Source organism: Oryctolagus cuniculus, chromosome 12, assembly GCF_964237555.1.
Source record: "Oryctolagus cuniculus chromosome 12, mOryCun1.1, whole genome shotgun sequence".
Lineage (NCBI taxonomy): Eukaryota > Metazoa > Chordata > Mammalia > Lagomorpha > Leporidae > Oryctolagus > Oryctolagus cuniculus.
Genome location: NC_091443.1, coordinates 10,557,757 through 10,583,673, shown reverse-complemented (window position 1 = coordinate 10,583,673; position 25,917 = coordinate 10,557,757). Strand labels below are relative to the sequence as shown.

Here is a 25,917-nt window from a genome sequence, read left to right as displayed (position 1 = left end):
GTGTATGTGGGTGGGTGTGTGCACATGTGTCCGTGGGTGTGAGTGCACATGTGTACATGGGTGTGTGTGCACATGGGTGTGTGGGCACGTGTGTATGTGGGTGTGAGTTCTTCTCTCCTTGCCTGTCAGTGTTGAGCTACCGCAGAATGTGCAGGGGAACTGCTGTCTCTCGTGCTGTTCCCTAGGGCCGACTGCAGGTGGATGGTTCTGCCTCGCGTCCGTGGGCCTGTTATGTGGAAAGTTGAACTAAGAAGCAAGAGAAAGGGAGAAAAGATGGGTCACTGGGAAGAAGAGTTGCATATTTTTTTTGGTGGTGGTGTTTATAAAGAGACTTCTAAAATCATTCATTTCAGCAAGTCCTACCAGGGCATTTTAAACAAAGTCTTGGGTTTAGGAATCTTGTTGGCGTGCATACGTCACGGAGAGCGAGGCAAGCCTTGTATGAGTGTTTCCTGAGGGACTCCTGGGACTCGGTGGCTGGGGACGGAGCTGCAGAGAGTGCTCGGGTCACGCACCCCAGCACGTAGCCGCCATCTTCCTCCTGTCCACGCTGCGTCCTCCTCGTGCCTGCAGCCTCGTCCTCACGGCAGACAGGTCAAGTGTGTTTATCCAGCCGAGCTCTGAAGCCAGCGTGCAGAACAGCTACCCATTAGCTTGCTGACAATGGGGAGTTAATTTGCCGTCAAAATGGTCTGTCCGAATTATTTTTGTACCCAGCAATTTATAGCAAATGGGTCTTTCTTTTTTCATTAGAGAAGCGATTACTGTTTTTCTTCTCCTTGGCACTTCCAGAGAACCATTCACATTTAAAGCTAATGTTGGAACAGCAGGCTTCTACTGAAAATATTTACCTTTTCTCTGTTGGCAACTTGTCAGTGTTGGGGAAAATAGATGTTCCGTTAAAGTATAAATACACGACGCTCGCTTCCCCACACATCCGTCAGTCATCTTCCAAGTTGAAGTATTGTGAGAGGTGTCGGGAAATCCATTTGGTTTTATGTCTTTCTGTATTTTTGGGTGCCTTCTGGCTTCCTGTTCGTCTTGTCCAAAAAGGAGCGGTTCAGCTCTTATGACTTGTGTGGAGAAGGCCTGGAACAGCAGGTTGCATTTCACCTCTATATGATTGGAGTTGGCTCTGGCCGCCTGTGTGGCTGCAGGGTCTCCAGCCCTGAAGAGTGCATCGCCGAATGCAGCGGTGCTATGGTTTGCAGAAGAATTGGTTCCTGCACTCAGACAGACTGTTAAACCCCACAGACATAAGCTTATGGTAAAGTGAGGGTGAGGCTAGAGGCTGACTCCAGTTATGGTGCGTGGGAGGTGGGTCTCACCGTGGAGGCCTTGGGTCCCTGGGGGCGTGCCCTGGAAGTGGCTCTTGTTGAATGGTTTTTCCGCAAAGCTGGAGCTGGGCCCAGCCTCACTCTGCTTCTTGGCTCGTCCTGTGGTCTGTCCATCACACACACTCCACTACCCTCACAGAAGCCAAACCAGCAGACTTGACCCTCCAGAACTTTGAGCCAGAATAAGCCTCTGTTGTATCCCTTGTCTCAGGCATTTCATTGTAGTGACAGAAACTGACCACTACAGAGGGTGGGGAGGATGCTGCTACCATTTATTGGGCAGCACCAAAAGCCAGGACCTTGACTTCTGTTTTCATGGATCAACTCAACCACCTCACCAGGAGAAAGGTACAGAAAACATGGTTGAGCCATGGCCTGGGGCACACGAAGCCAGGATTCTACCCGGGACGTGAGCTGCTGTGAATTTCGGAGGGGCTGCCCTTGGCCACACCTCCAACATCCTGCACCAGCTGTGGTCCCTCTCCTGGAGGCACCTGGCCCAGCGTCCCTGTCATGGAGATGGACGGGGCTGGGTACCTGGATCCGAGCCCTGGAGGGGGCCAGCAATCACAGTTACCCCGTTTCCTCTCCTCTTGGGATTCACAATGGGGAGAGTACACTGAACTGACGTCACAGCCCTTGAGGGCTCTGCCCAGCCTGTGGAAGGAAGGAGCCTCAGGCTAGATGCCGACAAACCCGGGAGCAGCTTGGTGCCTCTGTGGCTCCCTGACCTGAGAGGGGGCGTGAGCGCTCGCTGAATTGGAAAGACGAGCCCCTGTGTATTGAGAGACACCACAAACAATGTGAGAAGTCAGGGTTTAAACTGGGAGAGGGCTTTTACAACCTGTAGAACCAGCACAGAGTGAGGTCCCCATACATGAAGATAGGATGCTGTGCTATGAAAGCATCACCAGAAAGGTGAGGGAGTGAGTCATCCAAAATCCTGAGCCCTCCCTCTGAGGCCAGGGCGGCAGGACACGGGGCGGGAGTCACATCCGCATTCTGTGTTGAGTAGAGGCCTCATTTACTAGGCTTTATAACCAGTGTGTGTGACGTAGAATCCTTAGTACATAGCAAATAGTGTTTTGTTTAAACAAAGGGGGAAGTAATTATCATTCCCCCCAGTTTTTGTAGACTTATTTATTTATTTGAAAGGCAGAGTTACAGAGAGAGAGAGATCTTCCATCTTCTGGTTCACCCACCAAATGACCATAATGGCCATAGTTGGGCCAGATTGAAGCCAGGAGCCAGGGGCTTTATCTCGGTCTCCCATCTGGGTACAGGGGCTCAAGCACTTGGGCCATCTTCCACTGCTTTCCCAGGTGCATTAGCAGGGAGCTGGATTGGAGCAGCTGAGACTTGAGGCGGTACCCATATGGGATGCTGGTGTCACAGGTGGCGGCTTCACCGTTGCACAACAGCGCCGGCCCCTGCGGTGACTCGTGAATTCCGTGGCTCAGGGCTGCACAGTTTCAGGGCCACCGTTGATGGGGAGAACCTGGGCCTTCAGAGCGGGGTCAGATGGATTGGCAGGAGAGAAGAACTGACTGCAGCAAGTCCTCACACCCCCTGTAGGCAGACAGGCCCTCACCCTGGCCGGCCATGGGGTGCGGTTGTTTATGATCCGTGTGGGCTGGGCCAGAGCCACTGCTGGGCGTTGGAGACCTCTGCCCATCAATTATCCATTGGAAGTGACAGCACAGAGCCCCCAATTGCCATTTATTTATTTATTTATTTATTTATTTTTATACTACTTGGGAAGATGCACACCTAGTCATTATTTTTTAAAAGATGTATTTATTGGAAATGCACAGGGACATGGAGAGGGAGAGACAGGAGAGCAAGAGATCATCCATCTACTGGCTCACTCCCTGAATGGCCGCTCCCGAAGCCAGGAGCCAGGAACTCCATCTGGGTTTCCCACATGAGTGGCAGGGGCCCACGCACTCAGACTGTCCTGCACTGCTGTCCCAGCCACATCAGCAGGGAACTGGATCAGAAGCACAGCAGCCAGGACTCAAACTGGAGCTCCCGGCACCACAGCATCGGCCCTGTGATTAAAGGGATGGGATGGGAGGGTTTAATTCACGGGAGATGTTTGTCCTCGCCTCCCTGGCCGACCTTGAGTCCTGTCCTTCCCCTAACTTCAGGGAAGAGTCCCTCTTTTGTCTCGTAAGGCTATTAGGGTAAGGACAGGAGAGAAAGACAAAGAAGAGGCAGAACAGGAACTCACAACCAGACCAGGTTTATTCAAAGAATACACCTGGGAGGGGCCCGCTCCTGGTGAATGTTCAGCAGAGAGCGCACCTGCCCTTACAAAGTAGTGGCTTATGTATCACAAAGCAGTTGGGAAGGGCTTGGGGGTCTAGACTAAGGCTGGGATGCCGAGAGTGAGGAGACCTTGGGGTGGGGTGGCTTGGGAGGGCGTGGGGAGCTCAGGCTGATGGCCAGACTCTTTAGATGGTGGTATGTCTAGCAGCTGAGGCAGGGCAGGGCTGGTCAAGGCAGGACGGAGCTGAGCCGGCAGGAGGAGAGTGCAGGCAAGGGCGGGCTGCTTGTCACGCAAGTGAGAGGCCAAAGCAGAGCTGAGGCTTTGGTCCTTGCTCCATCAATCCTGACTCTGAATATAGATGGGGGAAGGGGCGCCGGTTTCTTTCTGGCTACTTCCTGCTTGTGTGTGGCGTTGTCACGGGACAAGGTCTCTACTCTGGATCAGATTGATTGGAGAAGAGCAGTCTTGTGTTCCTGTGTGATGACTCGGGACACAGTGGTTACCCATTCGTGTAGAAACTTTTGAAATTTGTTAATTACACATGGTAGGAATAAAAGCACTGGGACTGTGAGGAGGAATGGGTAAAGTGGAGACATCAGCCATGGTGGGAAAGATGGCCACAGCCAAAATGATGAGAAGGAGCTATTTTGCAAACAGATTTCATTAGCTTGCTCATTTTATTTTATTTTATTTTATTTTATTTTATTTTATTTTGGACAGGCAAAGCTAGACAATGAGAGAGAGAGACAGAGAGAAAGGTCTTCCTTCCATTGATTCACCCCCCAAATGGCCACTATGGCCGGTGCTGCGCCAATCCAAAGCCAGGAGCCAGGTGCTTGCTTCCTCCTGGTCTCCCATGCGGGTGCAGGGCCCAAGCACTTGGGCCATCCTCCACTGCCTTCCTGGGCCACAGCAGAGAGCTGGACTGGAAGAGGAAGTAACCGGGACAGAATCTGGGGTACCAGCGCCACAGGTGGAGAATTAGCCTAGTGAGCCGCGGCACTGGCCAAACCAGTGTAATTAAGGCTAAGTTGAGTGTCCCTCATCACACATCTGGTTCGGGAGAAAGGGAATAATGTTTGGCCTAGAGTCCAGGACGAAGGAAGAAGTAAGAATATGAGAGTACGTGTCCCTGTCCAGCTAGTGGGAAGACAGGTACATGCCTGCTTAGCACAAAGAACGAACACTCCTGCTTTGCTTAGTCTGTACATGCCAGCAGGGAGCTGTGGGAAGATCTTAGTCTTACTTCGCGTCCCAGGCTCCCTCATTCCTTCCCTCTGCTTATGGAAACCCTGGCTGCTGACCAGGGTTAGCACAATGACTGGTCTGACTTCTTCAGGCTAGGTAGGGGTGAAGTAGGGACCTGTGGTCAAGACAGGGTTCCAGCAGGGTTCTCGGGGCCACCATGCCAGCTTGTAGAAACCGTCTCTATTTGAGATTTCACGTGCATGGTCGTTAAGTCTGGAGGCAACAACTCTAACAAGCATATTAAATACACTGGGTCTGAGACAAAGGACAGAATCATTACTAAAGGACTTAGGAGGAAGTTTTCCCATTGAGAGGCAACTAGAAACGGACAGGAGTGGCTTCATAATAGCCAGGTGGGTGTTAAGGCCTGGCCAGGTCTTCATGAGGTTCAGACTTACCTTTCTCTCCACATGGAGTACTGGAAGAGACATTATGAAGGAGGCGTGGAGCTCATTAGTAACTCAGCCACTTGACTCCCATGACCCAGCTGGCCTGGGAGGAGGTCAGTACAGAACAGATGGCATCTCTAAAAGTCCTGCCTGCACCGTGACTGATCCTTGGCCATGCCCTCAATAGCGATGGTTATTTGGAAGCTGGGTAGAGTGAAGGGCTTTTTCAGCTTAGGGAGAGCCAACAGGGTCTGCAGCTCTGACCTGGGTGTCCTTCAGCCCCAGGACAGTTCCATTACTAGTGGCCCAGCTCTTGGCAGAGCTGACAGGGCTCTTTGCAGCTGGCTTCTGTCATGACTACTATCTGTACAAAGCCTTGGCCTACCACACTGAAAACCGGTACCCTTTAGGGGTGGACTGGCAGATCGCTGTGCAAAGCTGTTATTGATTGGCCTGCCACCTATCTTCACACTTGCTCTTTTCCTCCTGGTTTCTGGTGAAGTAGACTATGGAGGCAGCCTTTAGGACGTTTGTCAAGGGTGTGTTGTTATATTCGAGGTTCCTGTTTTGAGTACCTACCACGTGTTGATGTAGGCCAGTGCAGGTGAGGTGAGCCAAAGAGAAAGTTACCTGGATGGAGTGTGGGGCATGGGGGCTGCACCTGTTAGCAACCATGTCTTGGGGAGAGAGTTTTAAATGGCACAGGGAAATGTTCTGCATAAAGTTTAGTGGCGAAAAAAGTGTTTGGAAATAAGTCTGTGCTATGTAAGCAGAGAAAATACTAGAAGAAAGTGGCAAACATCTCACCTCTGGTGTGTGTTTCCCAAATTCAGGGCAGAAAGCATACAAACATGTTATTCTTAGAAAAAGGACACTTTCCCATTGTGCCTTCAGGAACTCCAAGCCTTCGGATTAGCTTTGATGAGAGGACGATTGTGCTGTACCCAGGCCTGGGCCTGGTGTCCGAGGGGCCCCCGGGGACCTCTGAGGGGACAGCGGGTTTTCTGGGCATCACTTCTGCCTTCCCCACCCAGGAGGACCCAGGAGGGGCGCGCTGGGCACTGTCAGCGCCAGCGTTACCGACCCCTCTGGCTGGTGGGGTGGGGGTGGCGAGGAGGCGCGGCCCCTGGTGGGCATCCAGGGGGGCCCATGGGAACCCAGCCCCCCTCTCCTTTTGTGGTGCTCATGAGGGAGCACCCACTTGTAAGGAACTTGAGTCCAGATGGAGCTGAGATCAAGACCCCAGCCCTTCAGCCACAGGCCAGATGCGCTTCCGCCGACCAAGTCAAAGGCTCACCGTCAGGCTCGTGGTGACTTACACACCACGACCAGAACCGGCAAGGGAACGGAGACTGAACAGCGACTGGGAACGGCCCTTCCGCAGGGGCTGTGTTTCCTCCCCTCCCATTTCCTCTCTTCCCGAAGTGGCTACTGTGTTCCTTCCGTTCCGGAAGTGGCGCGTTTCCTGTCTTCCGGAAGTGGCTAATGCGTTCCTTCCCTTCCGGAAGTAGTGCGTTGGTTCCTTCCCTTCCGGAAGTGGTGCATTTGTTCCCTTCCAGAAGTGGTTAATTTGTTCCTTCGTATCCGGAAGTGGCGTGTTTGTTCCTTCCCTTCCGGAAGTGGCGCGTTTCCTCTCTTCCGGAAGTGGCCCGTTTGCTCCTTCCCTTCCGGAAGTGGCGCGTTTCTTCTGGAAATGGCGCCTTCCTTCGTTTCCGGAAGTGGCCCGTTTGTTCCTTCCCTTCCGGAAGTGGCACGTTTGTTCTGGAAGTGGCGCGTTGGCTTCCTTTTCTGCCTCCGCACCATGGCAGCGCTTCGTGGCGTAGCCTGTGCCTCGTTTTAGCTCCTTCACGTCAGCCAGCCTGGGGCGGGAAGCCAGCGTTCCAAAGCTTCCGTGCGGGGAAGAGCTCCTTGCGCAGGCTCTTGTGCGGGCTGCCGCGCCCCTCCCAGCGCCGACGGCCCCTCCTGTGCTTGCAGGCATCCGCATGCTGGACGGCGACGTCACGGACGTGGTGGAGGCCAAGTCGCTGGGCATCCGCCCCAACTACATCGACATCTACAGCGCCAGCTGGGGCCCGGACGACGACGGGAAGACGGTGGACGGGCCTGGCCGCCTGGCTAAGCAGGCTTTCGAGTACGGCATTAAAAAGGTGTGCGTAACCAGGGCCGCGGGGGCGCAGTGTTAACGCTCAGGAGTCCGCGGCGCGCTGGTCGGAGGGAGCCCTGAAGCAGAACAGACACGGCCAGGGCTGGAGGGAGGGAGGGAGGCGGGTTCCTCCTGCTCCAGTGGGAGCAGCCGGACGCGGGTCTGGGATCTGCCTGGTCCTGCCAGTGACGTGTCGGAGGGTGGGAGGGGTCCCTGTGTGGGCTCCGCAGGTGGAAAGGGTGTGCTGGCCCTTGGCTCACCTGTCCAGAGAAATACCCGGAGTGGAACGTTGTGCACCACCCACGGGTGTGTGCGACTCCAGGGCCCCTCGCAGCATGGCTGGCTGCCGCCCAGCCACAAGGATGTGAAGAAGTGGCTGGAGGTGAACGAGCTCTTAGCAGTGGGTGGCGAGGCGGAGCCCTGAGCACAGACGGTTCTTGGAGCAGGCAGACGGCGCTGCGGTCAGTGTCCAGGCAGCCCTGGGTGGCCAGCAAGGCCCAGCCCAGAACATGAGGCGTGGCCAGCGACTGCCAGCAGGGCCAGGGCCACTGCGGGAGGGCAGGCATCTCTCATGTTGGGGGGGGGGCTGTGCCCATTTTCTTATTTATAAAATATTTTTCAAAGGTTTTATTATATTGTAATCCACACACAGTGAGTGAAACATGGTTAAAAAAGTCATCAAGCAAGGATTGTACCAAAAACAGCCTCTGAAGTCTTGTGTGGGATTCTGTTTTCTAAGTAACGGGGTGTGCTGCTTTCTTGTGTGCGTTGTTCCATCACTGTTCATCCGTTTCCTTTTGTGGGATCGAGTGGTTTTCCTCCAAGCCCCGAGTTGCCCTTTTCCCGGCGCTTCCTGGGTTGGGGCTCGCAGGAATCTCTGCCTCTTGCCAGAGCAGCTGAGGTGCACCTGCTCGCTCGCACCTGCCCCAGTACCGGTGCTGCGGAGGCCGCCCCTCCCTGCTGTCTCCCTCTGACCACTCAGGGCTTGTGTGCCTGAGAAATAGGTGAATAGGTGACCAGAAGTAGGGGCATCCACTCTTGTGTCCCTCGGAGCTCGGTCCTCGCTCAGGTAGTCCATGCGCGAATAAATTCCGTGAAGGAAGAGAGATGGTGTAGACACACACGGCGCATGCACACCGCGTGGCCCGTGCTCCAGCTTGGGATGCCTGGAAGCTTCCTTTTATCCTCCCGGGCCCCAGGAAAACACAATGGGGGCTTCAGGCAGGCTGCTGAGCCCCTGAGCTGGGGCAGGGTGAACTTGGCTGATTCGGCTCAGCCCCTGGCCACGGGAGCCACCAAACATACAGCTTACATCCTTCTGTTATTCCGCTCCCCTCCCACCCCGCATCACTCAGGACCCCGTCCTGGTGAGGAGATGACCCGACTGGATTCCCTGAGATGCCTTCTGGGGCTGTGAGCTCTCAGGAGGAGACGCCCGCCCGTTTCCTGCGGCACTAGGGTTGTGTTCAGGGTTGTCTGTCTCCCTGGGGCGAGTGCAGAGAGGGGAGCTTTGCCTTCTGACTTCAGACCGGCCGTCAGGGGAGCGCGGAAGTTGCAGGAGGGCCATGTGGTCCCCCTCCTCCTTGTCACGGTTTCTTGAAATACTGAGGTCATTTAATTTTTTTTAGTCATTCTGAAGTAAAATATGTCATACAGGGAGCCTTAAATCGCAGCTGTCTGGGGCTGTCACGGAAAATCCTCCTGGAAATTGGATGATCTCAAAGCCAGCCACGTCCCCCCATCTGTTTTTCCTCCTTGCCACCCCGTTTGTCACCTGTAGTCGTTTTCAGTAAGATCTGACTTCATCTGGTGGATGGTGCAGCCTGGTGGTGGAGCCTTTGGAAGCCATAACTTGGCACGGAGACCTGGCTGAATGTCGGTACTTGCGAGGCCCGGCTCCTCCCGGGGCTTGTGGTGCAGGAGCGGAGCTCAGACCTCACAGCAGCTAAGAGCTCTGGGCTGTCCAGGCGCTGGCAGGCGCTAGCCGGCACGAGTCGTGCTTCTGAGCTCAGGGATAGACTCTCCGCGTCCTGGGGAGCTCCTGAGGCTGCGAGTTGGTCAGGCGGAGGTTGTGGCCTCACTGAACAGAACGCAGGTTCGTAGTCAGGTTGCAGCGTCCCTGTAGCTGCTGCTGTCCTGTGGCTTCCAGGAGGAACCAGAGGGAGTTCTGAAAAGTGGACATCTCCTTACACCTCAGATCCGGGTGCTTTCTCTGCCCCCACCCCCGCCGTGTCATTCCCATGTTCGCTTTATTCAAGGAATCATTTAAGCAAGCAGAGAGGCTGTTGGTACTGTGATGCATGTGAGAAGGGATTGTCCAGATGGTGCCCAGTGTAAGGCCCTGGGTGTTCAAGGCAGGGCATCACCTGGGAGCCAAGCAGGCTCCACGTGGGATCAGGATTCCCGGTGGCTCGTGTTTTGGGAGCACCCTTGCAGGCCGTCATCTTGGAGCAGTAAGACTGCCCGCTCCTCCCTGCAAAGTGACAACGTTTGTAAGTAACTTTGAAGGGGAGGGGGCTTGAGAGTGACAGTGTCTAGGGGTGAGTCTCACATGGAATGAAATCAGCCTCTGCTGGGCCAAGTGCCTTTTCACTGGATGTTGGTTCCTTTAAAGTGGCTTCTGTTCTTCCAGGTAGCTAAATGCAGACACACCTTTTCCATAGTATTTTGTGCCTTTCTTCCAGAAGATTAACTTAAAAAAAAAAAAGATTTATTTATTGAAAAGGCAGAGTTACTCAGAGGCAGAGGCAGAGAGAGAAGTCTTCCATCTGCTGGTTCACTCCTCAAATGGCTGTAACAGCCAGAGTTGGGCCAATCCAAAACCAGGAGCTTCTTCCAGGTCTCCCATGCAGGTGCCCAAGGGGCCCAAGAACTTGGGCCATCTTCTACTGCTTTCCCAGGCCATAGCAGAGAGCTGGATCAAAAGTGGAGCGGTCGGGACTCAAACCAGCGCCCATATGGGATGCTGGCACTGCAGGTGGCGGCTTTACTGCTACACCACAACGCTGGCCCCAATATTAACTTTTTTTAAAAAAGAATATTTACTGGGATCAGTGCTGTGGTGTAGCAGGTTAAGCCTCCATCTATAGTGCTGGCATCCCATATGGGCGCCAGCCATCTGGGAAGTAAACCAGCAGATGGAAGATCAGTCTCTCACTCTTTCCCTCCTTCACTGTCTCTCTCTGCCTTTCAAATTAAATAAATAAATATTTTTAAAGAATTTTTAAAATTTATTTTGAAAGGCAGAGTGACCAGAGATCCTCCATCTGCTGATTCACTCCCTAGATGGCCGCAATAGCCAGGCTGGGCCAGGCCAAAGCCAGGAGCCTGGAATGCCACCCAGATTTCCCATGAGGTTGGTGAGGTCTAAACACTTGGACCATCTTCTGCACTTTCCCAAGCACATTAGCAGGGAGCTGGATTGGAAGTGGGACAGCTGGGACTCAAACTGGTGTTCACATGGGATGCTGGTACCACAGGCAGCGCCACAGTGCTGGCCCCAGAAAGTGGACTGTTTGACCGAACGTGAATGACCTTTCTGTAGAGCTGCTGCCTGCTCAGGTGAGACCTCTGAGAGATGCAGCAGGCAGTGAGCGAAGCAGCGTGCAGCAGCTGAGCCGAGTAAGCAGACAGTCGGGAACCTTGGGTCCCCACTGGAGTCCCCTGGGCTACTAAGCAGGTGGCTGTGCTCTGCGAAGGGGGACCCACACTCTGAGGTGAGCGTGCTGTGTCCAGGGCACAGCGGGCCCTCAAGCTGACTGTAAGGATTGCAGGGTGTGGTTCGAGTGGCCTTGCGATGGCCAGTTGCTGGGTATGAGCATTAGTTGCCTCCTGGGAGTTTGGAAAGCAGAGGCCTGGGTAAGAACCGCACGGATCTGGTTTCAGATGGAGACAAATGCCGGCACTGCGCTCTGGGGCTGCCTGAGCACCACCAGCAGGCCCAGCTACAGGGGCTGCATCAGTGAATCCAGTCCAGCCAACGCTTTGCAGGTGTTTGTGTGTTGATGGCTCTTGGTCTGATCAGAAGTCATTGATCCTGGAAGAACCTGTCCTGACTGGCTGCTGTCTTTCAGACCCTGGCTTTCACGCATGCGTGCTTAGAAGCCTGCACAGAAGTGAGGCCAGTGTCCTGGGCAGGCATTGATATCTGACCACGCCAACACCCGTCCAAAGTGGAGACTCCAGGAGTGTGAATCAGACTGCCGAGTGCAGCCACCAGCATTCTGCACCAAGACCCGTTTCCACTGCTGCAGGCTGAGCTTGCTCCCCAAGAAGGGTTCCCTCCTCGGCTGTGTTTTCACAGAAATGTGTTCTCCCTACAAGACCGGCTCTTTCAGCCTGGAGAAATTGAGCGCCATCTGTAACCTCGGTGCTACCGCGGCACTGCTGGGTCTCTTTGACCCCCGCCGTCATGACGGGGTCTGTTCTGCCTGCCCTGCAGGAGAGCAGCTTCTGCTGGCACCCGAGTTTTCCAGAAGGAACCCCCAGACTCTCCTGCCCTGTCCCCCACAGTCCCGTGCCTCTCCACTTCTACGGCCGATGCCACAGGCAGAGGTACGTCATTAAAACCAGGACAGAGTCCTTCAAACCAGCCCCCCGGCGCTGGTGTTGTAGGGCAGCAAGTTAAGCCACCACCTGCACCACTGCCACCCCCTAGGAGCACCTGTTTGAGTCCCGGCTGCTCCTCTTCTGACCCAGCTCCCTGCTGATGCACCTGGGACAGCAGTGGAAGGTGGGCCAGGTACTCTCTGGGCCCCTGCACCCATGGGAAAGACCTGGATGAAGCTCCTGGCTTTGGCCTAGCCTGGCCAGTGTGAGCTAGAAGATGGAAGGCCTCTCTCTGCAACTCTGCCTTTTGAGTAAATAAATAAATCTTAAAAAAGAAAAAAAAGAGCCAAGCTGTTGGAGGCTGGCAGCTGGGTACTCTGAGCAGTTCCTTGTCCTCCTCTGTGAATGGACGTTCAGAAGGTGAGATTCTGGCCATGTTGACACCTGGCCGGTGAGGTTCTGGCTGCTAGAGTTACTACCTGGTCCTTGTTCCCTCTAGGGCCGGCAGGGCCTGGGCTCCATTTTTGTCTGGGCGTCTGGGAATGGCGGGAGAGAAGGGGACTACTGCTCCTGTGACGGCTACACCAACAGCATCTACACCATCTCTGTGAGCAGCACCACCGAGAACGGGTACAAGCCCTGGTACCTGGAAGAGTGCGCCTCCACCCTGGCCACCACCTATAGCAGCGGGGCCTTTTATGAGCGGAAAATCGTAAGTTCTCCTGCCAAGTTTGAGGGTTTGTAACACAAGCCTCAGCCCTCTGGGAGGGGCCCCTTTTGCCTTTCACAGAAAGATGAGTGAGGTTGAGGCCAGATTGTTCCAGATCTCAGGGCCCTAGAGAACCGTGAGGGCCTGGATGTAAACCCCTGTGTCCTGGCACTCTGCTCCCTGCCCAAAAACCCATGAAAACCCTCTTTGGCTTCAGAGATCTAAAAATAGCATTTAAGAATGGGGTCCATTCTCATCACATCTCATTCTAGTTCTCTGGAATTCCATGGTCACGTCCTATGGAATCCAACTGACCGGTGCAGTTCCAACCTGTAAAACTGCATAAGAGAAAGTCTTGGTTTCATTCTGGAACATTCTAGAAATGTTCTTCTAGTCATTGCATTGCTCGCACAGGCCGTACCCTGGTCACTTTTACCTCGAGCAGTAGTTTTCTGTCTGCCACCTGCTTGGGTGAATACAAGAGTGATTTTTTTTTTTTTATCTTTTATTTAATGAATATAAATTTCCAAAGTACGACTCATGGGTTACAACAAGAGTGATTTATCTTTTAAACAGTAACTGTTGTAGTATGTGTGAGGACTGTGTGCTGCTTTTTTCCCTACACATTTTCCTACTTTAAAAAAAAAAAAGAAATGCAGGGTTTCTAGCCCAAATTAATGCAGAATTTAATTGCACAGTCACTAACTGGATTTTAGACTTTTTTTAAAAAAACAAACAAACAAACATGAGACGATGGCGCTGGTCAGACAAGCTTTAGTCTTATAGCTCACGTTGTTTTTCCATTCCTCTGGCCCCTGAGCCACGTCTTTAGAAATTACTTGCAGGTTTACATTTTTTGGAAGAAGCAGGCAGGCTTCCTGCCCCCTGCTTTGCTCTGTGCCAGCCAGGGGTCAGCCGCCATCGTCCTGCCCATGGCCTGGCAGTGGCCCAGGCTGCTTCACTGAGGATTAATGTAAGTTCTTTTCCTTTTCCACCGGAGCACACACCCTGGGGTGGGCAGCCGAGATTCTGACGGGTGTCCTGCTCACTCGGGAATCCAGCTCGCGTGAACACGGACATACCCACGTCTCATTTAACAGATGCTTGGGCCCAAGCCTGACAGGGGCCTGTCGCCCCACTGGTCACGCAAGTCAGGGCATGCGGACAGACACGGTGTGCTGGGAGCACCGTGTCTCCCAACTCTGGAGGCCGGGCCTGAGGCTGTGTTTGCTTAATTCTTCATGCCAGGGTGTGCCTGTTTGCAGGTGTCTGTGGGTGTGCACCCCATAGCTACAAAATACTCTTTTTGAAAAGAATTTTTTAAAAAATTCTTCAAGTGCTAACATGAGGGTCAGAAGCTTGTAGTTGGATGGATGCCCGTAGTACAGTCATTGTCCGGGACTCGGCTGGCAGTGAGGATGGCGGCTTCTCTGTTGCACCAGAGCCCGTGTTCGCAGTGGACCCCTTGTACTGCTGGCCCCTGTGAGGCCTATCACCAGTCCCCTAGAAGAAGAGAGTTTGCTCGTCCACTGGGCAGGAGCCACATTCCAGGCTCAGCACCAGGATGCAGGATGTTGATTCAGGCCTCTTGGGAGCTGGGCTCTGGCCCAGTCACCCCACTTTCTCTCGCTGACTGCCATTACCAAGCACAAGGCCCTGTAGGTGCCCATGAAGGGCGTGCCCTTGTGCTGTTTGCAGAGGGGGATGCTGGGGACAGCGAGCTCGCATCCTTGCCCCGTTCCCCTGCCCTTAGTGGCTCCCTGCACGCCCAGTGCCTCAGCCCTGCTGACCGGGCTAGGGGGAGGGGTGGGGCTCTGGCTCCAGTCTTCCTGTGGCCGGGTGACGCAGGCTCAGCCTCTCCACTGGTTAACTCAGCCACTGAAGCCCAGGGAAGGAGTTGCGTTTGGGAGTGGGTGTGGATTGTTATCCTGGAAGAATTCATGCCCCGGGGTGATGCAGAGTGGGTGGGTGGGGTGTTACTTTTCCATTCCTGCCAGAGCTGAGCGTCACAGACACAGCCAACGCACAGACCTGCAGCCCAGAGCTCCGCAGTCGGGCCCAGCAGCGTCCGCGGGGCCTCTCCGTTGAGTCTCCCGGAGCAGAAACCAAGGTGCCGACGGTGCCAAGTTCCCTTCTGGAGGCCCTGGGGAGCTGCGTTGGCTCCTTCAGGTTGCTGGCAGCATTCAGTTCCCTGCGGTTATAGGACTGAGGTTCCTGTTTCCTCATGGGCGGTCAGCTGAGGCCTGTTCTTGGCTCCGGGGCACATGTGCCTTGGCTGTGTCCCCCGGCTCCCTCTTCAGGGCCCGCGTCACCCCGTCAGGCTTTGCTGCCTTCCTTCCACCTGTAAGAGTCCTGCGATCATACCAGGCCCACCTTCATGACCCAGGATATTCTCCCAGGTTAACACCAGGGCCGAGATCCTGGGGCCACAGTCCCGTCTCGCATAGCTAAGCCCAGAGTCAGTCTCCCCGGCTCAGTTCTGCAGGGAGGTATAAAACACCTCGTCCACGCCGCTGGCGTCAGCACCCTAGGCGAGGGCCAGCACAGCTCCCCCTCCCCAAGGCAGAGTCACCCGCCTCCCCAGCAGAACAGCCTCCCCTCCCCAAATTGAATGGCTGGCCACCTCCTGCTCAACAGGCCCTATGAGGTCAAGAGTGCTCCAGGTCTGCCTGTCTCTGCAGTGGGGCCAGCTGCAAGGCGTGTGGCACCTGTCAGTTATCTGAGGAGGATGTCTGGGTGGGAACCCCATCTGTGACCTTGTGGCTAAAGGCAGAAACAGCCCCCTGGGCGCCTGTACCTGGATGGGGGATTTTCAGCTGCCTTGAAGTCAGGGGTGACTTGGGGGTTGGCTATGGCAGGTGGTCTTGCCAGGGGGCCTCTCGTGTTAGTGGCAGCGGCATGATACCAAGCACTGCAAGGAAAGGGCGTGTGGAGGCTCCCTCTGGGTTCCTTTGGCCTTGCCTCTCTCTGCCCACCCTCCTGAGCAGTGACGGAATGAGTCGCTCATCAGCGCTGCCAGGGCGTGGCTCGCAGCTGCTGGGCCTCCCCCTGCTGCTCTCCCTGAGGTTAGCCTGTTCCCACCCATGGCAGGTCTGTGCCGTGTGTACCGAGAGTAGAGCCGCAGGAGCCTGTGGCCGGCCAGAGGCCCCTTCTCTTCCTGGGGTCCAGGGCCCCACCCCATTGGCAGCGCGTAGCCTTGACGTCTGCTGGGAGTGGATGAGCCTCTGCATCCTCACCTCATCCTGTGGCCCTCTCGTCCAGGTCACCACGGATCTGCGCCAGCGCTGCACAGATGGCCACACTGGGACCTCCGTCTCGGCCCCCATGGTGGCAGGCATCATTGCCCTGGCTCTAGAAGCAAAGTAAGTCCCCACTGCCCTTCTGTCTCACGTAAGACACGCGTGGCGTAGGACTCACCATTGCTGCTGTACAGGTCTGTGGCATTAGTACTGTGCGGTGTTGTCACCGTCCACCTTCAGAACTGCTGCACCTTCCCAAATCGAAGCCTTGACCACGTTAGAACCTGACTGTGGTCACTCAGGCTGCTCAGCCTGGGTGTCTCTGCAGCAGGCCCTTGTTTGCTGTGAGCTCTGGAGGCTGCCACTCCAAGGTCAAGGTCTCGGCAGGGTTGGTCTTTGTGGCTTGCAGGTGACCGCCTTCTCCCAGTCCTCACATGGCCCTCCCTCTGCACTTATCTGTGTCCAGATTGCATGTGAGGACAGTGACCATCCTGGATGGGTGCCCACTCTCGTACATCATTTTTCCCTTAATCACTCTGTTGAAGACCCTCCAAAGGTTCTCCAAATGTAGTCATACTCTGAGGCACTGGAGCTTAGGACCCCAGCAGACCAATGTTAGGGAGACACCGTTCCAGCCTTCGCACTCATCGCACCCTGCCCCAGGCCACCCTTGGACTTCCTGCCCGTGTGAAATGGACTGCTCATGTAAGTGGATTCACACTGTACTGCCTGAGCATCCCTAGTCCAAAGCCCTGAAGTGCTCCAAAATCCAAAACCTTGTGAGCTTCAGGTTTTATTGTTTTTTTTTGTTTTTTTTGTTTTTTTTTTTTTTTTTTTTCATTTTTCTGATTTTCACATTAAGGTTGCTCAACCAGTAAGGCCTGTGCAGATATTCCAAAATTTAAAAAGCCCTCAGTCTGAAGTCCTTCTGGTCCCCCACATTTCGGATCAAGGGCACTCCGTGGTGTCAGTCCCCTTCCTCTTCAGGCCATCGACATGGGTGAGAAGTGCCTCTCTCCCTCCAGGGCCCCGCCATCTCCTGCCCTGGCTGGGGGCTGGGAATGGGCAGAGCAGAGCCCTAAGCCTTGCTCCCATTTGTACCAAAATCACACGTTCCGCTGCCACAGCTTCCTCTAGGGACTTTAGCCCAGAAATTGACAATAAGACAGTTTGATTGCCGTGAACCAAATGAAAACTCTGACTCGTGACCCCATGCGTGGTCTGTCACTACCACAGTGCACCCCGATACTTAGGTCATTTCTAGAAAATACTACACAAACGGTATCATCTGGAATTGCATAGGAAATAATGATACTGAAAAACTGCATACATTCAGTACAGATGTGAGTCTGCTTTACTAGGATACGCATCATGCTCAGAATGGCCCCGAATACTTAATCACAATTTACCATGACATTACAGTCTTTCTTCTCTGCTTCCAAAATTGCCTGTCGGTCCCGTACGGACCCCAGGAGGGCCTGGCAGCAGGGCTGGGCATCCGTGCTTGTGGATGTCGGCTCACGGTTGGGCTTTTTTTACCTTGGGATTTCATTGCTGGAAACTGTTCTCTCCGAGAGCTGGAGGCGTAGACCCCTGCGAACGCAGTCGCTAGCCTGCGGCCAGCGCTGACCCACCACCTCTCAGCTGGTCGGTGTGGCCAGCGCTCTGTTGTTGTGTCATTGCAGCAGCCAGCTGACCTGGAGGGATGTCCAGCACCTGCTAGTGAAGACCTCCCGGCCGGCCCACCTCAAGGCAAGCGACTGGAAGGTCAACGGTGCCGGGCACAAAGGTGCGGCTGCCGCGCGCCCTTGGAACGCGGCTCAGGGGCCATGTGAATTCCCTTGAATCGCTTAGCAAGATCCCCAGATAGCAGCAGCCGTCAGCATTAGGTGTGCATTGTGAGAACTAAACACACACACTCAGGGATTTAGAGAAGCACCCTGGGTGCTCACACTGGCATCAGGGAGGACCCCAAGGTCGTCAGCAGGTGGGTCCCCGAGCTGCGAGAGCTGAGACGTCGGTTGACTCTCTTCAAGGTGACGCCCTTTCTCTCAACATCAGGAATGTGTTTTAAAGGACACATTATTCCATCTGGTTAATCATGGGTGTGAGTGGTAATTATATTTTTTAAGGTACATTAAGACAGATCCATGATTATTAGGATAGATGATGTTTGTTTGCCACCTTAGGGCAACTTGCATTCTTAGCCCTGAGTAGATTTGTGGTTTTCCTCATCTGTACAAAGAAGACATTGACACGGTTGTGCAAGTTACTTTCCAACTGTGAAACTTCTGGTGGCCAACTCCTGTGTTGTTTAGGTAACTCGCAGGGCAACAGGGCCTCTGGCCCCAGTCTGCCCTGGGACACGCAGACCCAGGTACCGTGACATCAGTGCCTGGTCACAACTTAATTATCCCAGATATGGGGAGCCTCGGGAGCAGGCAGTTACGGGACTGGGCTGCTGGATTTGACGAATCGACCAGCGGTACTCAAAAAAGGCTCCTTTTCTGAAGCCCAAGTCCAGCTATTAGGACCCCCAGCCTGATATTGTGACCTGTCAGGTGGAGGTCAAGTGTCATTTTTACCTTCATGGGCGCAGGGACATTCCTTTCAATAAGGAGGCCGTTGCTCTAGCCTCGCCACATCTTTGTTCTGCAGGAATGTTGGCGGTAGTGGTATGCTGTAACAAGAGCTGCCCCACATTTCAATTTTGGCCTAATTAAATAGGAAAACAGATCGTATCTGCTTCCCGACCTTGCCTTGTAAATTAAACTTTGAAGCCCTCCTGTCTTCGCCAAATTAAACACCAGGTCAGGCCAGTCCGCAGGCACCCTCTCTTCGTGCTGTGTGTCACCACGTGTCCCAAACGCCCTGAGAATTCAGCAAGCAAAGAAAACAGCACACAAGATGAGCATGGCAGCCTTGCTTGACTGTGTCCGTGCATGGCACGCTGTGGATCCCAGGGCTGGTTTCTCCTGCCTGGTCTCGGATTTGGGGAGTACACATGCCAGCAACTCCTTTGTTGTAAAGAGATCTGTCTGGTCTCAGCCGAAGAGTCCTAGGCCCTCTCCATCGCACTGCGCAATTGAACAGGGCGTGTGTGGCCCCGTCTTACACGAAGGGGTTCAGGAGCGAGGGAATGGAGCTTGTGGAGTCCCCGGCAGCCCTCCAAGGGCCTGTCCTACAGCTGGGGCTGGAGGAGGCAGGGGGCCTGGCGCTGATGGCCCTGTCTTTTCAGTTAGCCATCTCTATGGATTCGGCTTGGTGGATGCAGAAGCTCTGGTTCTCGAAGCCAAGAAGTGGACAGCAGTGCCCTCCCAGCACATGTGTGTGGCCACCGTGGACAAGAGGCCCAGGTGAGGCTCCGTTCCTGCACAGTGACTTGTCACACATGTTGGACCCAACTCTGCTGTTCTGTGGTGTGGCTGGCCGTGTTGACACACATGGTGCCATGTGCACAGGCGGGAGGCAGGTGTGCGTGTGCATGGCGGTGTGTGTCTGTGCGTGTGTCGCTTGTGTTGTCTGCATTGCTGCCTTTGGTGCAGCTGGGATAAGTTGCTCCTGAAGCCACAGTCGTTTCAAGGCCTCCTCCCCTTTTGTGGCAGATGGATCCGTGGCAGGGAGCCAATCACAGTACAAATCCCTTGGCCTGCGTTTGAAATTCCTGTCCCTAATGTTTAGCACAACTGACCAGACTGGAGATTTGCCCTGCCTCGCAGGGTGTGATGAGGAGCAGCCCCAGGTGTCCTCTCTGTGCCCACCCAGAGGCGACCTGCGTGCGGTGTGGCCTTTCAGGGCTGGCCAAGAGCCTTCTCTGTGGCACTGCGGGGCTTAATTTCCAGCTCTGCTCCACTGTTATCTGTCCTCTGTGGCCTTCAAAGTTCGAGTGCTGGGTTTTGTTGTTTTTTAACAAGACTTTTGAGCAGCAGGCACTGGGCCCTGATTTTATCTCTTCCATGTTAGTGCACTCCCTGGCACTGCCAGTTACATTTGCTCAGTGAAATTTTTATTAAAAAAAAAAAAAAGAAAAAAAAAGAATCTGCCGTAAAGAAAGTCGGATGCTCAGAGCTGCTCCCCGCTGCGGATCAGGGGAGGCGATGGAAACCAGGAGATCCTCCTCGATTCTGTGGCTGCAGCTGCCCCGCCATAGGGAGAGGAGAGCCCCCTAGGCCTTGGCATCTGACCAGAGGGGGTGCCTTTCTGGCTGCACCTGTTTGCTACCCTCGGAAAATGTGTGTACAAGAGAGACGATGCGGGAGGTGACGCCAAGCTCGGCGTCGCTCTTATCTCTAAACATAGACGGACGGCCTCTTCTCTCGTGGGCGCTTCTGGCACTGAATGCTGAGCAGGTGTTTCATGCACGCCTTGCCCACGGAGGAGCTCAGAAAGTCTGGTGAATGATGCCTGGATAGCGCCCCAAGGAGGGCCTTTCCAAAAATCACCGTGTTTTTGTTTGTTGCTAATCATGCACATCTACCACTGGGCCAGTGTCAGCCTTGACCTCTTACCCTTGTTTTCCTTGAGGGGCCAGAGACTGGCAAATCTGGAGGGAAGCAGGGTCGGGCGGGGCGTGGGGGGATTTCTGAGATAAAGGAGGCTTTGCCTGCCTTGGCTTTGTTTGTTGGAAAACGCAGGGAACACAGATAATCAGCCATCAGGTAAGGCGATGCCGGCTCCCGGGTCTGGTTCCCACCCTGTGGGGCTGCCCTGTCCCCTCCCACCAGACTGCCCGGCAGGGCGGCTCCTGAATGAAGCATTCTTCTCCTGCCAGAAGCCGTTTTAAGATGGTCGAGTGGTGCCTAGGTGGCGAGTGGCTGTTTTTATTTTTATTTTATTTTGCTTTTTAAGTGAAAGCACACAGGGTCTAGACAGCAGGTTGAGGGTAACACACAGTGTGACATTGTTCCTCTCCTTTGAGGAAAATCAGGACTCTGCAGATTCCAAGGGGAAGCAAGAATCAGACTCCTGTTTCTAAAGAAAAATCCCCTCTACCCTGGCCAGGCTCAGACTTTCTGGAATATTCTGTCTCAAGCCACTTGCTTAGCTCCGCAAAGCAGTTGTTCCTGCAGAGAGAAGAGTGTTGCTGTGAGGAGGGTATGGGCCCTGCCTGCCTGGGAGTGGTCATTCAAATCCCGGCTTCTGAGTGTCCCCATAGTTGTAGTCAGTTACCCTCAAGGTTGTCACCCAGCTTTGTCCCAGCCACTGGGATCGCTTGACTTAGAAAGGCTGGGTGCACATACAACTGCGTGTCCTACCCTCCTGGCCTCTCTCTCTCCACATACATGGTCCAGCTGTCCACTGTCACAGCCCCAGTCCGGTGCTTCCTCTCTGGAATGGCCCAGGTGTGGCCCAGCTGCTGCCCCTTGTGAGTAGCCGAGTAAGCAATAGCGAGGATGCACGGGGCGGGGGAGGGGTCTTTCTGTTCCCATCCATGGGCAGCTGTGTGTACACTGCACAGCCTGTGTACACCTGGTGCCTTTCCTCTTTACTGAGTGGAAGGGAAACAGTGCCCTGGCAGTGCCAAAGGCAGAGAGCTGAGCTCACCGACATCCGGTCCAGGAATCCTAGAAGGCTTTGGGGCCAGCCCTGCCATGTGCATGGTAGAGGGGCTGGGGCTCCGTCCACCCTCTGGTCACGTGCAGGGTGAAGGCGGGGCTCCTCTCTCCAGCCCCAGCCCTGAGCCGCGATGCGTCCCTCTCCTGGGACACAGCTGTGGCTCGAGATGGGTCCTGCCAGGCAGTGACGACAGGAGCCACGGGCCCCTGGCTGCACATCCGTCCTGCGTACCTGCCTGCACTCAGCAGCTGCATGGCAGGCACTGCGCCCCAGGTGACTACACCGCATCGGCGCTCGGCCATCCACGCAGTCCGTCCACGGAGCTGCTCTCTCTGCTGTGCAGACCCCAAGTCTCACTAAGGCCCAAAGGGGTAGAAAGGCCAACAGCGCAGCGCAGGGAGGGCTGCTGTGGCAGGAGCAGGGCTGTGACCGTCCCCCCCAGCAGGAAGCTGTCACTCACTCTGTAATGCAAGCAGAGGCCGTATGTGCTGTGACTGAGGACCAGCCGGAGCCTTGTGCACTGCGAGCCAGGACATTGCCCATGTCGAGACTGGGAGGGGTTGAGCATGGGCCTGTTCCCATCTGGATCTCCCAGAGTGCAGAGAAGGGCAGGGAGCCCACCTGGGTAGAGGTGCGTGGGGGCGTAGATTGAGGGGCTGGGCCCCTGCTCTGAGGCCCCCCAGATCCGGTAGCCTCTTGTCCCCCCAGCCCAGAACAGAGGTCTGAGCCCCTCAGCAGGAGACCCCACAGGCAGGGTCCACCGCACCGTGCGAGGGGAAGCCACTTGAACTGGATGACAGGAGCTTTTTGCACAAGAGAAAGACTCGCTGGGAGTCCTGCAGACAGCACTGGAAGAAACTGCAGGCGGTGCCTGGCTCTCTGCTGCCGCGTCCAGCCAGACCCACACGGAAGATCAAAGACCCCCTCCCCCCCACCCAACTCCCCGGCACAGCGGCTCTCATTTATTCAGAACCTTTCCGCGGCTGAAGGGCAGGAGATGGGATCACGACCAGCGACAGCGCCATGCCAGGCCGTTAGAAATCTGTGTGTAGTCAGTAGAGGAGGATGAATGGACTTTCTCAAAGCTCCTCTTAAGTGAAAAGAAAAACCAGGCTCGGCCTAATGCTGTGAATCGAAAGGAAGCCGGGCTAATTCAGCTTCCTGTTTGACCCTTCCTGCTCTGCTGGCTGGTGCTTCCCCGCTTCTTTAACCCAGGCTGCTGCGGAGCAGCTGACGGTGCCTGAGACCCTGGCCAGGTGCTGGAGGACAGCAGTGACGCCCACAGAAGGCAGCAGCCGCACGTCTGAAGCCTCGCTGGTGTGGCAGGTCCCGGCTCAGGGGGTGTGTTACTAAAGAGCACGCGGCCCGCGCCGCTTCAGCAGGGGTGCTGTGAACAAGCATGAGGTGCAGAGAGTACACGTGTGCTCACGGCCCGACTCCAGGGTAGCCCCACACCCTGTTGGCCTGGCACCTCAACAAATCAGACTGCACAGGATAGATTTATATGTGTGTGTGTGTGTGTGTGTTTATGATGTGCTTATTTGAAAGGCAGAGTTAACAGTGAGATGGAGAAGAGCCTACATCTGCTGTTCACTTCCCGAGTAGCCGCACCAGCTAGGGCTGGGCCCAGCTGAAGCCAGGAGCTTCCACCAGGTCTCCCACATGGGGGCAGGGGCCCAGGTACTTGGGTCATCTTCCGTTGCTTTCCCAGGCATGTTAGCAGGGAGCTGGATGGGAAGTGGAGCAGCTGGGACTCCAACTGGCACCCGTGTGGGATGCTGGTGTTGCAGGTGGTAGCTTAACTCGCTGCTCCGCGATGCTGGCCCTGTGGTGGCTGGAGTTACCAGCTCCACAGATAGTGGTAGATGGCTGTGGCTGATGAGCAGACAATGATTATAAAGGCACTCACCATACACCAGTGAGATCCAAGCGTCTTCCATGGAGTATCACATTCAAGACCCCCAGTGGGGCATGAGGTGCTATTTTTATCCCCATTTTATGGATGAACAAACTGAGGCACAAAGAAGTTCAGAACTTTGCCCCGGGGCTGGGCTTCCACCCCAGGCTCCTGTCTCAAGCCTCCATGAACTCAGGCAGTGCTGAGCCAAGGACAGGAACCCGTACCCCACCTCGCACTCTGCATGTCCCCTTCTGGATGAGCACACTGCCTCCCAGAATGGGAGGGCATCTTGGCCCCAGCCACCCAGAGGTCCCCCAGCCGTGGCTGGGCCCTTGTCCCAGTGGGGACGGGAAGCTCCTGGCAGCTGTTCGCAGCAGGTGAGCCAGGAAACAGCTGCAGCTGCGTTTTCTGCAGATGACCTGTGAACACAGAGCCTTGTTTTTAGGCTTGTGTCTAAAGATCCCTTATTTATGACCTGTTGGATTGGACTCATGTCCACCTGACTGCCTGTTGAGAACAGGTACACAGCCTGGTTTGACATCTGCTTAGAAGCTAAAAGCCACTGTTTTTTTGGGCTCCCTCTGTTCTATGCAGGAACGCGCCTGCCCCAACTCTCCCATCTCCCTCCCGCCCTTCCCAGGCCTCCCTCTAGGACGTCTGGTCTCTGCGTCTCTGGCTACCCCAGAGACCGCTGCCTGCTTTTTCCTGTTGAGCCACTACTAATCCCCAGAACGCTTGGACCAGGCTGTACAGCCCTGCACTGGACTCCGTGTTTCTTCTGCTTCTCGGTACCCCTTCCAGGCCCTGGATAGCTGAACAAGCAGCTCTTGCCCTCCTGGCTAAGTTAACCCCACCCCTAATGGTAAAGGCTGCTTGCTTCTCAAATTAATGTTTGAATTTGAGTAATGTCGATGGCTCACGTTACTCCGAGTAGCTCCAGAGCCATCGCCACCACGGAGTGAGTGACTGCTGAATCACTGGCCACACACCCACACCCAGGACAGGTTGAAAAGAGAAACGCACAGCACATTTGTTCTATCCGAGTTACAGTGATGCTGGAGCCTTCAGCTGAAAACTCAAGTCCCAGGGTGAGCTGTCTGTGTTACGCTTCCCTTTGATGAAGCAGGAGCAGCTGTGTAGTGAGGCAGTTGGTCAGAAACTAAGTCCTGTCCGTCTAGATTCTCCTGGGTCCTTCTTCCCCCGTGTGCTGCAGGACCGGGGGTCTTAGGACCTGTCAGACAAGGTAGACCAGAGAATGTCTTCACGGCCAGCTCCGAGAAAGAAAGGCGAGGAAGACAAACTGTTTTTGGACTTTGCGGCTTGGTGTGGGGAAGAGGAATTCAGTTCTGTGGCTGGCCTTGGGGACGAGAAAGGGGAGCAGGAGACAGAGAAGGACTTTGCTTCTGTGGCCTTCGCTCTGCGGGGGTCATATCCTGGGCCCCAGCGTGGAGATACAAGGTCAGCCTCCTTTAAGCCTCTGGTCACATTTTCTTCAACTGACCGATGCAGACCCTTGTTTTATCGGCTTGTGCTTAAGGACGCCTACTGTTCCATGTGTTGTTTCATTAGCATTGATCCTGCAGCCCACGGCCTTGTGACTCAGCCTGAACTCATCTTCTCCGAAGGCACATCCCAGCCTCTGGCACGTAGGAGCATCGGACAGCACTCCGGTGCCAGGCGGGGGCCATTTCAAACAGTGAGCTCCTGGACAGACAGCACACATGTATGCAAAGCGTAGCACCACGTTGATGGCAAAAGGAATGCTTGTTGGTGCAGGGCGCAACCTTGGCTGAGCTCAGCTGGGGCGTGCCGTGTGCAGCTCCAACACTGGACCGCTCTGTGCGTTTCTGTTACATGACCAGAGAGCGCCACAAGTATTGACTTGGGGCATACAAATAAAACTTCAGTGAGTCCATGAGTATGCAAATACAGAATCCTTGAAAAATTACGAGGTTGACTGTAGATCCCATTGCCTTTTTCACTCCCCACCCGATTGAATGTCAGACCTCTGGAACGGGAAGGAGTGTTTAAAGCCAGCACAGACAGCCCAGGCATTTCACAGACAAGAAGGAATGTGTGCCATAAACTTAAATATTGTGTATTACACACTTCACAGCCCATCTCTCACAGACAGCATTGTCTTAATTAATGTACTGCATTATCTTTTTTTTTTTTTTTTGAGTTTTTTTCTAGCTTCATTGATGCACTGTGGATTTGATAATCGTAATTGCGAACTAATTGTAGACAAGAAGGCCCACAGAGTAGTGAGGTCCTCGGTCTACTTCCGACCCTGAGACCACGTGCTGAGAGGTTCGTGTGAGAGCAGTGCTCTAGGAGGCACTGAAGCCTCGGGCTGCGGCCGTGCAGATCCTCCTGTGGCTTCTTGGTGCTGTCACCGTTCTGTCCCACTGAGCGTGCGGGAGGAGTAGTACTTACCAGGGGCTGGGAAGGCAGAGGGGCCAGCAAAGGTTGGTGCAAAATACCAGTAGCTAGGGGGACTGCGTTCTCATTCTGGGGCACAGGAGGGTGACTGGTTACCACTCATTTCTTAGACGTCTCAAAATAATTAGATTATA

General features: G+C 54.7%; 1 protein-coding gene across 2 annotated transcripts in view; it reads left to right on the top strand.

Moving 5' to 3' along the window:
• PCSK6 (proprotein convertase subtilisin/kexin type 6) overlaps positions 1–25,917 on the top strand; it is a 169,146-nt gene that overhangs the window by 82,269 nt on the left and 60,960 nt on the right. For both annotated transcript variants that reach the window (XM_051822269.2, XM_008269785.3), the window contains exons 7-11: positions 7,221–7,393; positions 12,437–12,649; positions 15,908–16,008; positions 17,571–17,674; positions 19,124–19,241. In XM_051822269.2, coding sequence (XP_051678229.1) covers positions 7,221–7,393; positions 12,437–12,649; positions 15,908–16,008; positions 17,571–17,674; positions 19,124–19,241 — 709 coding nt within the window. The remainder of the gene's footprint in view (positions 1–7,220; positions 7,394–12,436; positions 12,650–15,907; positions 16,009–17,570; positions 17,675–19,123; positions 19,242–25,917) is intronic.